This window comes from Fusarium oxysporum, chromosome IX (assembly GCF_013085055.1).
Source record: "Fusarium oxysporum Fo47 chromosome IX, complete sequence".
Taxonomy (NCBI): Eukaryota; Fungi; Ascomycota; class Sordariomycetes; order Hypocreales; family Nectriaceae; genus Fusarium; species Fusarium oxysporum.
Genome location: NC_072848.1, coordinates 2,848,327 through 2,862,113, shown reverse-complemented (window position 1 = coordinate 2,862,113; position 13,787 = coordinate 2,848,327). Strand labels below are relative to the sequence as shown.

Genomic DNA, 13,787 nt, shown 5'->3' with positions numbered 1-13,787 from the left:
TCGACAGGGCGGCAGAGATATACATTAAGACCTTTTATGAGACTAACTCTTTGTCATTCATGAGCTCCCTGGTACGTTCATCTGTACGTCGCAAACTCTGAGCGGAATTAATGCTTACCACGACTCTCCTATCCAGGTTGTCGACAAGGACTCAGCCGTGTTGTTTCACCCCAACGAAACTGCGTTACCAATGCTTAACACAAATCATCACACGATTAGCCGGTTTTCACATCGAGAGTGCCAGAACTATACTTTGATGCGTGCAGCACTTCAAGATCTACATTCCAAACTGATCTTACGAGATTCATGCCCGATCCCAGGTGATCAAACTACTGTAAAAATCGTGAGTACACCGACATCTAGACCTGTTCAGATGGAAGTAGCAACTGACAGCAAGCAGATACAACAGTTCTATAAATCCGACTACATGAAGTACAGGGCCCCGGTAAAGCCGCCCATTCAGAATACCTTTTCATGGTTTCTTCAAGAGTCCCAATATATCGCGTGGTTTGAGAGCCCGTTATCATCTCTTCTCTGGGTATCTGGGGACCCTGGCTGCGGAAAGACGACACTTGCTGCATTTCTGGTCGACAGTATCAACCACTATCTATCTTTGGGGGATAACGACTTCATAGTGACCTATTTCTTCTTCAATGGGAATAATTTCGCAGATCAGGTCGACGGGACGGCGCTACTCTTTGCTCTTATCCACCAGCTCCTACAAGCCAACCCAGCGCTCATTCCACTCGTCGAAAAGTCCTTGACCCTTAATCACACGCAGTCTGGGTTGAATCTAGATAAACTGTGCGAAATCTTCCGCACCATCGTCTCCAGCCCTCAAAGGAAGCCTGATAGAATTGTCTGTGTTATAGATGCATTAGACGAGTGTGAGAAAGAGTCTATGATTCAAATCATCCGATTTCTGGCCTCGATCATCTTCGATGACCGTAACAGTACCAGTGAAAGCGGATGGCTTAAAATCGTCATTACCAGCCGCTATAACCAACACATTGACGACGTACTGCCAGCACATCAGCAAGTTCGACTCGCAGACCACGCAGAATCCACAAGACGAGACATTGCGACTTTTATCCGCGCTCGCTGTGTCCAAGTGCAGACGATAACGCGCTGCTCTGACGCTATGCGCCGTTCCATCGAGAAGGAGCTGATAGAGAGGTCCGACAACACGTTCCTTTGGGTCCATATGGTTCTGGACCTGCTTGAGAATAATACAGACGCCTCGCCGCAATCCTTCGAGTCAATACTGCGTTCTATCCCGAATAGACTAGATGGGCTGTACGACAATATTTTGCAACGTAGTAGGTCGCGCCACGAGCTGCTGCGTATACTCTCTATTATTGTGGGATCGCAGCGTACTCTTACTCTGGACGAGATTGATGTTGCACTCGCAGTCCGACCTGATGACAGTTATATCAGGCAGGTCCAACATCGTTGTCATCCCGATATTGCCCGATATTTATATGATGTCTGTGGACCGTTCATTAGAATCTGGAACGGGACGGTGTCATTTATTCACCAAACGGCCACCGAATTCCTACTGCAATCGGCAGATGAGCCAGAATCGCCTGTTGGAAATGGTATCTACCATTACAAAGCGTGCTTGGACATGGTTGGGGTTAACCAGTATCTGGCTGAGATCTGTGTTGTGTATCTTCTGCTCGATGATGCGGTGAGCGACAGGCCGTTGTCAGACCATGACGCAGCTAAGAATACTCTGAATCTTTATGACGGGGGCTCTGATAACGACAACGATCCCTTGATTGAAGATACTAAGAGGCTGACTTTCCGAAAGAGCGGCAAAGGCGCCGGTCTGTGTGACTACGCTGCCAAACATTGGGGCACACACTGCCGTCTGGGCAACGCCACGTCTTGCACTTCTATCTCCTCTACCACCAGCTGCGAAAATTCCACCGTCTTCACCAAAGCTATCGCCCTCTGCGACACGTCTACAAGTACCTTCCGTAACTGGTTCCAGCTGTACTGGAACACCATCAGCACGATCCCGCAGTTCCCTGACAGACTGACTCCCCTAATGATGGCATCACACATGGGTCTTCCGGATGTCATGCGCACTCTTCTTTTAGCAGATGGGAAATGGAAGAACAAAAACCCCCCTATGTTGACATCGACAACCACACGCTCAAGGGCAAATCAACTGTGGACCGCTGACTCAGAAGGGTGGACGGCGCTTCACTGGGCCGTCTGGAACGGCCACGGAAGCCACATCAATAACGATGCGATAGCGGTTTTGCTGCAGCAGCTCCATGATGAGGACCATGAGGATACCATTCATAGAACTCCACATGACAGCGACTGGCACCACAATAACTATGAATCCAACCCAGACCAACAATGTGGGTTAATAGAGACAAACACTGCAGTTTTAGATGTTCAAGACAACAAGGGCCTGACACCCCTACACTGGGCGGCCGCCGACGACCAGACGGGTGTTGTGCGGCTCCTACTCGAGGCCGGCGCAGCCGTCGACGTCTTTGATGCTGAGGGCATGACCCCGCTGTCGCTGGCTTACGAGAACGGGTTCATTGGCCCAGTTGAATTACTAGTCGAGTATGGGGCAGATGTCAATGTCCCTTATTGCGAACTGTAACCTCCTATTTATAGGCCAGGTGCTCTACTCCGCCAAGGAGATGGTTGAGGATTCGACTGGGTATACGAATGGTGCATTTGCGGCTGTAACATCATTTAACGCTCTAAACCTTGTGTGGTGAAAATAAAGTCTCTGCTACAGGTCTCATCTGGAAACAATGAATCTTTATCTGATGTTCAATTGATTAAATTACAGAAATTCGCTAAGATTGTTCGTGGCTTTCAAGAGATAGTTGCGGTGTAAAGCAATTCATTACAATTGCCTATGAGAAACTCAGACGCCTAACCTTAGATCCTTGCTGCAAGAGCTTGAATGATGGAGATCCATCAAGGCCTCTGCTGCCTATATTATCGGCGCGAATCACTGTCTCCTGCCCTACAGCTCTTTTTTCTGTCAACACCTAACTTCAAAGAATCTCAATCTTCTGCCCCGCCATTTCTTCCTCTCCTCTTCAACTTCACATCAACATCGCCCACCATGGGTACGCCAGCCGATCACCTCCCACTTCCCATCTCGGAGGATACGATCAACTGACTTTTGCAGGTCTTGCGCCTGCCTCGAGCGAGCGCCATAGAAAATCTAGGGATGACAGCATAATACCATTCTATTTATTTCATCACTCATCCGCCCATCGAGCTGTCGCGTGGTCACTATGAACTTGTCCTTCGCGTCGCAGGTAATCACCTTCCCAACATCAAGACCAAAAGTGAGATTGAAGTCATGACCTGGCTCGCCAAGAACACTACCACTCCTTTGCCAGAGGTTATCGCATATCATGACTCCGCCGATAACCCGGTCGGCCACGAGTATATATTGCTGTCATGTATCCAGGGCGTCACACTCAGCGATGTTTACGACAGGTTAAGCGATGAGCAAGTGAGCCAAACCCTCGACCAGCTGATCGACTTCCTCGCCCAACTCCAGGCGTACCCATAGGACGGTATTGGAGGGTTGACACTCGATGATCAAGGCGAAGTTCAGCTTGGTCCTATGGTAGACGAGACTTTCTGCCAGGTCCCAGACATTAGAGCGCTATGGCCTGAAGGAGACAGTGGCGACCTTGAACATCGGAAGACCATACAAGACGTACGTCGACTACATAACAGCACAGTACATACGACTCATCCAAACTCATGAAAAGTTGACTTTCATGCGAGATATAGTCCCCCGCCTCGAGGCATTCGTAGCCTCCCTCCCAAAACTCGCCAGCGAGCTCAATAAGGTCAAGTTACGCATCGCCCACAGAGATTTACACTTCGCCAACGTGATGTTCGACTTGTTGCCTGGCAAAATCACTGGCATTCTCGACTGGGAATTCGCTGGCGTTGTGCCATACCCTCAGTGAAACCCAAGAAGCTCCTTTCTCTGGAATGGGACCAACACCCCGGAATCGCTGGATGAAAAGTACAGGTTGCTGGAAGTCTTCAAGCAGTGGTGCAAGGAGAGGGCTGCAAGTTATTCGAGGAGACGGAGTACACCTCAACACTGCAGGAGGACATACAGAGAGCGGTTGGCTTTTTGCGGGCTATTGCGGAGGTATTGTCGAGGGGTTAGAGACAGGAGCTGGTACAGGGGTGGAAGGACATGGTGCTTGAGAACATTGCAAAGCTTGGGGCTTAGCTAAGACAGTTCTGTTGAGCGGCAATTACATTGCACCCATGTTCTCAGCATCATTAGCTATAAAGTCCTGCATGTCAATGCCAAACCCGAGTCGCTCAAATTCAGATTCGGTCCCAAAGGTTCCCAGTATACCCTCAATCGACAGGTCCAAAGCCCCAAGGTCATTGAAGTCGATATCTTGGACTGTGCCAAGTGGGACGGTGTTGCTGTCTGTCGCCATATGAGCTTCGACCTGCATGTTCAGCCCCTGGTAGAGTGTCCGTATCACGCCAGCCGCGCTTGAAGCTGTTCCAAAGAACTCCCCCATCTTTTCCAGGACCGTAATACTTTGCGACAGAGCCGTGCGGGCGATTGAACTAGCTGAGCTATCTTGGGGATATGCCAAGAGATATCCAACGAGTGTTATAGCAGCGTTCCATTGACAGTTGAACGGCTCGTACCATCCATTCAAGATGTCATATTCTTGATAGACCTGATGTAGAAGTTTCGTTGTTGCTGCTGCGTGTAAAGCGGAGGTGTCTGCTACTTCAAGAGATGAGGGGGTCCCTGTGCCCCCAGAACGAGTCAAAGACTGGCTGATGCAGTGACGTCCAAGTGTCAGTATCAGTTCGTGATAGAACAGCTCCAACATCAAGCGCTGTCTTCGCAACGAGACTGGCGCAAAATATTCAATCTCAATTTCTGAGAGATCAGTTGAGAGAGGCTTTCCACCACTCCGTCTCTCCGACTTCAGCATATGAGGTAGAGATTCAGCCCAAGCCCGGATTCTATCCATACTGGAAGCAGATACTTTTGGTAGACTGTCGGGAGTCGTTGTGCAAGCTTCGCCGCTCGGTCGGTGATTAAAGGCACTGTCAAAGGCTGATCGGGCTATCTCGGTGAGATTAGTTCTCTCAGTGGTGTATCTCAGCTGATTAACGCCAGCTGTAACATGGCCTTGGTCGCTGGTAGGCAATAATGGTGAAATCGGCTGTGTTTGGGTGACCCAAGGCCGCCCCAACCGAATGCATGATCTAGTTTCGAACATGAACATGATGCACCATGCCCTCTTTCGTGCTTCTCCTTCTTTTACGGGTAGATCGTTCCCTGGTTCAATGTGCAGTCCCAATGTATATGCTGTGCGCGCTGCAACACCCAGCATATTCTGCGCCATATTCTGATAAGAGGCATTGGCTAGATAAACCGCCGACCACAGTTGACACTGGAAGGTCTCGAGTGTTGGTCTCTCCAAGTCACTCGATATCAGCCTTTGGCAGCGCTGGTATAGCCAACGGCCCGCAACGGCCGCGTCGCGAGAGTTAATCTCTGCTTTGTAACCACTTTGACGAGGCAGCGATGTGACCCCGAACTGCATGCACAATGCCAAAACGATATCAACAAGAGGCGAGTCCCTTCTTTTGTTGCCGATTGGCTCATTCCATAGTGACTTGTAGTGCGCCTTGAACTCTTCCTCGTCGAGAAGCTGGTAACAGCAATGCCACGAGTCCCAAAAGAGGTCAAGGAAGAAGGCCTCTTGGGTTGCAGACAAGTCTTTTCCGGAAAGAGCTTTCTCAGTCAACCCATGAGCCGCTCTGGTCGGCACCGCGTTATCCGAGGCTTGGTGTTCATCTAACTCGGCATCCGGAGTATTGATGACGTTGACCATAGATCTGCTTGCCGAGTTGGGTATCAAGCTGTGAGGCTCCTGATCGGCGTTCAGGGCTAAACCATTTGCTTTGAGACGCTGGCTGATACAATGAATGAAGTAGTACGTTGATGAAGGCCCGTAAAACTGAGTGCTGGGACCTGATGATTGATTGGCTGTGGCGGTATCGAATTGAACTCCCTCGTTGTAAAATGGGACTAAGCTGGGAGACGAATCCTGCGATATGAGTCCCGAAATATCTTCATCTGGCGGCGTCGGGATATTCGTATCTTTGAGCTGTCCCTCAAGCTCTTTCACTTGAGCTCTCAATCTGTGGATCTCGCTATGGGTTGTGTCAGCCAGGGGATTAAAGTCAGTACAGAGTCAACGGCATATGATATATACCTCATAGCGCGGGACAGATTCCAGCCCGGACTCTGTCGGCTCGTGCTATTACATTGCCAACCTTTGCTTGAACAATTCTGACATGGGTATTCGGTATCGCATTTGACGCGATGCAGTCGGCACGAGTCACAGGCCTTTGATACCTGATTGCGCTTGGGTTTTCTTGACGGAGTGGGTGAGCTGGAAGCAGAGAAGGTTCCAAACATATTTCCGTTTCGACACAGCTGGATATGAAGCAATTGGGACTGATGTAGAGGGGTTCGTGATGTTTGTCAGCACTAATATCCGCCCGAACCGTTGAATCGGAGTTAGACGAAGCTGTCTAAAGCCGATCCTGGTAGTAGATGTGGATCCATATCGCTTGCGATAACGACCAGGATTGGTACGGTAGGAGATAAGCTTGAGTTCGAGTCTGGGCTTACCCATCACCAGGATTCCTCAATTGCTGCGGCAAGTTAACATCAAATAGAAAGCTGACACATCTTGCATTTTATGAGAAAACATCTATATACACATCAGTGCAATGTAAAATGATGTAAATCCTGGCACTTTAATACACTCCAAGCGCCTTGGCGATCTCCTCGGCAACGCCCTTCGACGACGCTGGATTCTGACCCGTAATCATCTTCCCATCAACAACAACCTTCTCCGCAAGAGGTCCCTCCTCAGCCTTGACGTACTTTCCACCACTAGCCTCACCCAACCTCCTCTCAAGACTAAAGTCCATATCCTCCGTAAACTTGAACATTTCTTCGCCCACGTCATCGAAACCCGTTACCTGCTTGCCCTTCAAGATCAACTCCCCCGAAGCCGTGGTCGCGTTGATAAAAGCGGCCGGTCCGTGACAGACAGCTGAGATGACTTTTTCCTGAGAGTGAAAATCGCGGAGGAGGTTCTTTGAGTGCTCATCGTGGACAAGGTCAACCATTGGGCCGTGTCCACCCGGGTAAAAGATCGCGTCGAACTCTGAGGCTCGACCAGCAACGTCGCTGAGTTTGAGCGTATTCTTCCAAACTGACTCGTGGTTCTCGAGGAAGTCCTTGCACACGGGATCATCTTTGAAGAGCTCCACCGATACAGGATCAAGTGGAGATTCGCCGCCCTTGGGAGTCGCATAGACTAGTTCGGCGCGAGGGTTGAGGACGTGAAATGGGTGAGCAAGCTCGGGCTGACTATGTTAGCACTGATCACTTGAGGCTTGTAAAAGACAATCTGGGGATTTGTAGGTAATGATCGAGGATGTATTGCACTCACCAGATACCATCCGATCTGTTTTCCAGTCTTTGGGACTTTACCCGCAGAGGTGAGGACCACCAGAATCTTGGGCTTAGAAGTTGTCATCTTGAAGATCAAAAATCCGAATTATATGTTTATGTGTGAAATGGATGCGATAGAGCTGCTCGGCGCCTACTGAGAGTGATCAAGATTGCGTTGGTCTTCAAATATTATGGAAGGGTGCTTGGGGTTTATATAATTAAGTCTCTACGATAACCATTCTAACATATCCCCAAGGAGGGACGGAGTGCAATATCAATTCGGCTGATTCCTCTTATGGGTACGGCTCGGTTTCGTACGATGACTGTGTCTATTCCTCATGCTGACTCCGTCGCTCCTTTGGGAAATGTGGACCGACAATGTGCCCTTGCCCTTCAAGTGTCATAATAGAAAGCCTCACCAGCCGGTCAATATCCCCCAGAGAGACATCAATTGTAGAGCTGGATAAGCACTTCTAATGAAGCTCAAGTTGGACACGTAAGGCCACTTTATAGGTTCGAATTTGATCTCAACTTTAAATCAGCCCGAGCATCATTCGTCCATTATCTTGGTCTGAACTTTAATACAATGAAATGGTGAAGATAATACTAACTTTAGACTTTTAAGTTTTATCTTCTCATAGTTTAATCCTAGTGTTGCTTCTCGTCCTATAACTAAGTTCTGTAGGACGAACACAAGCTCTCAGCCACAGGTCCCAACTGTAAATAACATGTCTGCCTCACAACTTGGGTGTATCGTGGCCTTCCAAACTCACGAGCTAAACCATCGCGCTCCTATGTACCATACAGACGCTTGACTCGTAACTGACCAGCATAAATCGGCCTATAGTATTGCAAAACGGCAGAATGGATCGTATATAACTCTCCAATAAAAGGACACTTGCCCAATGCTTCCAAAACTTTAAGTCTTGCCACGAGACCCAATAAACATGTATAAATGTCGCCCATCATCCACCGGTTACTCCCTGCTCCTTTTATTTAAGCCAACCTTCACAAACAATAGAAGTCCACAGTCGGCAAAAATCCGCAACATGTCATTCGGTCATCAAGACAAACCGCCCAACCCCTTCAGTGGCGAGGGCGTCCAGCAACACGGTTTCAACGGCAAACATCGAGATTGGTCAATCAATCAGTATGAGAGACCAGAGGAAGAGAAACATGGCAACACGAAAGATCTGAAGTCGCAATCTTCTGAACGCACAGGCTCCGCGAGTAATGATCAAGACTGCAAATCCCAACCTCGCAACGACCAGAACAAGACAGCCAAAACCCGCAAATGCAACTATTGTCAAGAACCTCGTCCCTCAAAGGAGAAAAATAAATCGCCAAAGACTGAAGACGACAGTGAAGCTGACCTAGACGGCACAGAGGGCCTTTCTATTCGACTAGGGCTTTGCTGTATGTTCTTTGAGGTTGATCATTCCTGAGAGATCCGGCGAGAAAGCACGCAGATTCGCCAAGTGGGGACGGCTAGTATGTATCTTCGAAGGCAAGAAGGACTTTTACTGGCTGGTGATTAGAACATCTACAACATATGGCATTGGAAACATGTACCGGCATAATCATTAATCCAGAGCTGGAGGACTAGGTATATCAGTAGCATAGACTCGACAGTCTGGGACCTCAGAAAGGATGAATGCTCAGTATCCAGGTCTAAATAATGATGTTGCTAGTTTCGATGCGCTCTAGATCGCGATTAGTGTTCCTTTGTGATTCGTGTTCAATAAGGACGATATCTAATACAGAGTTGCAGTCTCTGCATTCATTTTAGACTAAAGAGACACTAAAATACCAAGCGAAAACCCAGTCATTGACACCACCTAATCGTTCCTCCTGGGAACAAAGCACGTAAAATCAAAGTTGTTTGCCAATCCCGCTACTGCGAAGCTTTTCTGGCCAGCATGGACTTTCGAGATATCCTGCCCGGTCATGTCTGACCCATCCACATTGAACTTTCCCGCTAGGGTGGTACTCTCCTCGGTAGCACAAACGGCCGAAATCCTTTGCGCTGCTCGTTCAGTCGTGACAGCTTCGAGCGCCTTTCTGCAAACCTTCTCGGATACTCGGACCATATCCTTATATCGCTCTATTTCTTGCGCAATAGATTCCTTGTCATCAATCTCACTGGACCCTGATGCCTCTGCCTCGTACTTAACGATTGCTCTTTTGTCCTTTGGAACTTCATTAATGCTTTTCTTGAGAGAAGCTTCGAGTGATGATAGTTTGTTGCCAGCAAGGTCTTTGATCATGCCTTCTTGACGACTCATTTGGAGACTGTAGTAACTAATCGTCAGCTCAGTCTTCGTTCGTAGCATAGTAGCACTAACGCGGTGTTGGTCACCAAAGTGACGCTGAGTATCTTGATGCACTGATCCAGTTGATCTTTCATCAATCGTATTCGACTTTGGCGCAAAAGCCCAATCTTGGTATAATCCAGAACGGACGTTTCGTCTTCACTGGAGTGTCTTGTCCAGTGGCCAAGTGAGGTGCTGAACTCAGTGCATGCCTGGTCGCAATTATGAAGAGCGGCCTTAAGTTCAGCGCCTACCTGGTCGATGTCAATCTGCTTTTGGTCCACAGCGCACTCGAGCTGGCTAAGGATGGGTTTGAGATGTTGGAGCTGGCGCTGAATGTTCTTGATGGACTCCGGGGCGCTTCGGATATTGTCTATGGTACTCGACAGGAATGCTACGCCCTGGACTATGCCAAAGATTGACGCGGTAATACTGACAGGGTCAGGCATAGTGAGGAGAAAACCGTAAGATGGATGTTGTAACCTATTTTGTAGGGTTTCCATCTCCCTTATGTACCACAGTTTCAGAACCAATTCCGAGTAAGGGTAAGCGAGAAAAACTCCAGTTATGGGAGGTTCATGCCACATGAGAAGGCACCAGTTGTTACACTAACGCGGGCTTTGGGGCACACCATCCGCCACAGCCACGGTCACCAGATACGAAAATGTATACTTAGCTCACAAAACATGAATCGACGTCAATAATTGGTTCTCTAAGCGAGTCTGTGCAACTCCAGACTACTGGGGTCACAGGTTCAAGTGCCGGGCGAGCCGCAATGCGAAGAGCTTTCTCTGCAAAGCTACTCCCAAATCTATTCTACCGAGCCTACTATTGGTTTGAGATCTAAGCCACCATGGCGGCCGAAAGCCCAGACTCAGACTGCACTGGTCAGCAAAGAAGCCCGCAAAATATTCATGATATCTCGGCAAACAATGGATCGTTTCTCTTTGCAGGCGCTGTCAGCCAAGTCAGCTTCTCACATTCTGGGCAGACTACTCGTGAGACAAACGCCGTCCCCCTTCTCTTCATACCCACTTACATAATTCAGCTAGCTTTGAAGATGCAGTCAAGAACTGTCGAGATGTTCTGTTCGTGAGCCATCCTGATGCCGACAGGGCCAACATCGCCGACGCGAAAGGGACAAGAGCCCCTGGAACCTGCCAATGGATCCTAGAGAACTCAGAGTATCAAACATGGCTCGAAAAGAAGTCTTCCCTCTTTTGGATCTCTGGAGGTCCTGGTACAGGCAAAACGGTCATGTCACTCTTTCTCTCAGAACAAGTTGAGAAAGAGTGTCAGGGCACAGACGATCATTTTTTGTTTTATTTCTGTCGATTTCAGCACGAATGTTACAACAAGCCCACGAACCTTGTGCGAAGTCTGGTATATCAGCTGCTTGGCTTCAGCACTGATATGTCCAAGATCCAGGAGGTCTCCACTTACTTGGACACCCCGGAGAAAGCAAAGAATGCCTTGTGTAGCCTGGAATGCTTGTGGAAGATCCTGGAAATCCTTCTATCGCAGTCTAATCTCTCTACAGTCTATTGTCTTATCGACGGCATCGACGAGTGTGAGTTTTCGAATGTGTTGATCGGCAAGTTTCGCGACTACTGTACCTCACCCACTGGGCACAACGGACCTCTCAAGGTGGCACTTATAGGACGAGATATTGATATACTCGGCATACACATTCACTCCCGAGGCCCCGAACCTACTCCCGATTACACTCCAGAGACAGCATTTATAGAGGCAGATGCAAGCGACGCATTCTGTGGTCTCAAGCTCGATCCAGACCATCACGGACATATCAATGATGATATAGCGACATTCATCAGGTGGAGCCTAGAACCTCTGCAAAGAATACAAGGTTTCGAGGCTATCCGCCCTCAAATCGAACAAACACTACTCGAAAGAGCAGAAGGCACCTTCTTATGGGTTGCTTTTGTCGTCCACGAGCTTTCTAAAAAGAGGACCTGCCTTCAAATTTCCGAAACCGTTCAGGAAGTACCAGTAGGCCTGTATCCGGTATTCGGGAGAATGCTGCACCAGATCGGCCCGAAATACCGTCATGCCAGTGCGAATATCTTCAAATGGATTGCAATTACGATGCGACCTCTGACCCTTGAGGAGTTGGCTTACGCTATCGAAAGTGATATCGAGTGTATGGAAGATAGAATAGTCATCTGTCAACCACTTCTGAGGCTTAGCGATAACCAAGTGTTATTTGTCCATCAGTCGGCCAAGGAGTACCTCCTGAGAAGTGAGCCGGACCAGGATCCAATCACCGAGGGCTTTCGTATAGAAGCGAAAAGGTGCCACGGCGAGGTTGCCCATAGGTGCTTGCAAATCATTGAACATAGTTTTTTCCGACACAAACGCATTGACTATGAAACCTTCGAAAGCATGACAAGAGACCGTAAGCAACCAAACATCTCAGGAGGTAGTATGCAGCCAAGAAAGTCTTTAAGTGCGTGCGAGCTGTTCAACTATGCGGAACTTTACTGGTTGAGCCATGCTAGACTGTCACCAAAGGATGCAAGTTATTTATTCAACCCTAGCAGGCCGTTCTTCAAAAGATTCTCTGCTGTACGGAAAAACTGGGCAGCTTACAGAATTGAACCATCGTGGCTAATTCATATGGCGACTTATCTTGGCATGGTCCCGTGGCTTCGCGCCTTCAGGGAAGAAAGGGTCTTTATGCCTTACATTGGGACCATACGGTTGAAGAAATGGGATAATGCCCAGTACGAGTCTGAGACTCCTCGGACATATGCAGTCAAGGGTGATCACGAAGAGGTAGCCCGATTTCTCTATGACCATCATGTTGATTTGAAGGGCGATTTCCTCGTCGTCTGGGAAGTACTGTGGCTCGGTAGCGACAAGTTCGTGCAGAGCCTTCTTGAACATGGTCTCCAGATACCAGACAGTTCGTCCAACAGGAGTATCCTCATTTCTGCAGCCAGCAAGGGCTTCACAGCCGTGGTACAGCTGTTCCTCGACCACGGCGCAGATATCAACATCAGAAATGACGAGAACGAAACACCCTTGATTCTGGCCGCAAGGTTTGGTCATAAGGATTTGGTGCATTTTCTCCTTGACCACGGTGCACATTTCGATCTTGTAGACTTCCGGGTGTGGCTATCCCAGACGGCCTCGACACTGGTGTCGGCGTGGAGTACGGAGATTGTGCAGACGTTACTCCAGCGCCTTACTGATGTATGCTGGGCCGGCGAAGATGGGAGTAAACTTTTGAACCTGGCTGCAAAATGGGCTGATCATGAGGTGGTTCAAGTGTGCTTGGCGAAAGGTGTTGATGTCGATTGGGAAGATCCATCTGGCAATACAGCACTGATCGAGGCAATATTAGGATACCGAGGCCCAACCCCGACAACTGAACGTTGGCCTCTGGAAGAAAAGTCCTTGAACGTCCATGAACCCATAAGAATAGCGGAGAGACGAGCGGTAGTCGTGGCCTTGTTGGACCATGGTGCCGATCCAAACATCGGCGGAGGCTTCTATAGTGATTTACGAGTACCACCGCTGCTTTGCGCAGCTAGGCAAGGACTCGACTGGGCAGTCGAAAAACTAATAGGCCGGGGTGTTGACTGCAATGCCAGGGTCGAGTTCATTCGCAAGCGTGGAGCGATAAGGCGTCTACTTTCTTCCGCGTTTGGAGGAAGTCCTGCAGAGCAAGAATCTAAATGTATAATAGACGATGCATCGGCATTACTCTATGCAGCTCGCGAGGGGCATCTATCGACACTGCGGCTTCTCCTTGCTCATGGCGCTGACACAAGCCTTGTTGATGAACGTGGGAAAACAGCTCTGGAGTGGGCCTCTGAAAAGGGACATCGAGAGATTGAACAGGTGTTAATGGAGCATGATAAGGCATTGGGCCGCTCTCTAAGATAATGAAAACATCAAAGAGGTTAACTTTCCTT

General features: G+C 48.8%; 6 protein-coding genes across 6 annotated transcripts; 4 read left to right on the top strand and 2 right to left on the bottom strand.

Annotated features, from left to right (window-relative positions):
* Positions 1-103: 103 nt before the first annotated feature.
* FOBCDRAFT_144356 (uncharacterized protein) lies at positions 104-2,629 on the top strand (the record flags this gene model as incomplete). The annotated part of the gene is made up of 3 exons (XM_054706933.2): positions 104-157; positions 245-343; positions 401-2,629. Coding segments are annotated over 3 exons (2,382 nt in total), but the record flags the coding sequence as incomplete, so codon positions are not given.
* Positions 2,630-3,349: 720 nt separating this feature from the next.
* Positions 3,350-3,974, top strand: FOBCDRAFT_279651 (kinase-like domain-containing protein; the record flags this gene model as incomplete). The annotated part of the gene is made up of 2 exons (XM_059611566.1): positions 3,350-3,555; positions 3,644-3,974. The coding sequence occupies 2 exons, from the start codon at positions 3,350-3,352 to the stop codon at positions 3,972-3,974; spliced, it is 537 nt and encodes a 178-aa protein (XP_059465890.1).
* A 300-nt stretch (positions 3,975-4,274) lies between these two features.
* On the bottom strand, positions 4,275-7,619 carry FOBCDRAFT_243835 (uncharacterized protein; the record flags this gene model as incomplete). The annotated part of the gene is made up of 4 exons (XM_059610558.1): positions 4,275-6,216; positions 6,701-6,751; positions 6,836-7,446; positions 7,533-7,619. The coding sequence occupies 4 exons, from the start codon at positions 7,617-7,619 to the stop codon at positions 4,275-4,277; spliced, it is 2,691 nt and encodes an 896-aa protein (XP_059465889.1).
* A 964-nt stretch (positions 7,620-8,583) lies between these two features.
* On the top strand, positions 8,584-8,979 carry FOBCDRAFT_279649 (uncharacterized protein; the record flags this gene model as incomplete). The annotated part of the gene is made up of 1 exon (XM_054706931.1): positions 8,584-8,979. One exon carries the CDS (start codon positions 8,584-8,586, stop codon positions 8,977-8,979), a length of 396 nt encoding a protein of 131 aa, XP_054562906.1.
* Positions 8,980-9,372: 393 nt separating this feature from the next.
* Positions 9,373-10,295, bottom strand: FOBCDRAFT_206755 (uncharacterized protein; the record flags this gene model as incomplete). Its single annotated transcript, XM_059609180.1, has 2 exons — positions 9,373-9,826; positions 9,880-10,295. 2 exons carry the CDS (start codon positions 10,293-10,295, stop codon positions 9,373-9,375), a joined length of 870 nt encoding a protein of 289 aa, XP_059465888.1.
* A 404-nt stretch (positions 10,296-10,699) lies between these two features.
* On the top strand, positions 10,700-13,758 carry FOBCDRAFT_279647 (uncharacterized protein; the record flags this gene model as incomplete). Its single annotated transcript, XM_054706929.1, has 2 exons — positions 10,700-10,844; positions 10,895-13,758. 2 exons carry the CDS (start codon positions 10,700-10,702, stop codon positions 13,756-13,758), a joined length of 3,009 nt encoding a protein of 1,002 aa, XP_054562904.1.
* Between the last annotated feature and the right edge of the window lie 29 nt (positions 13,759-13,787).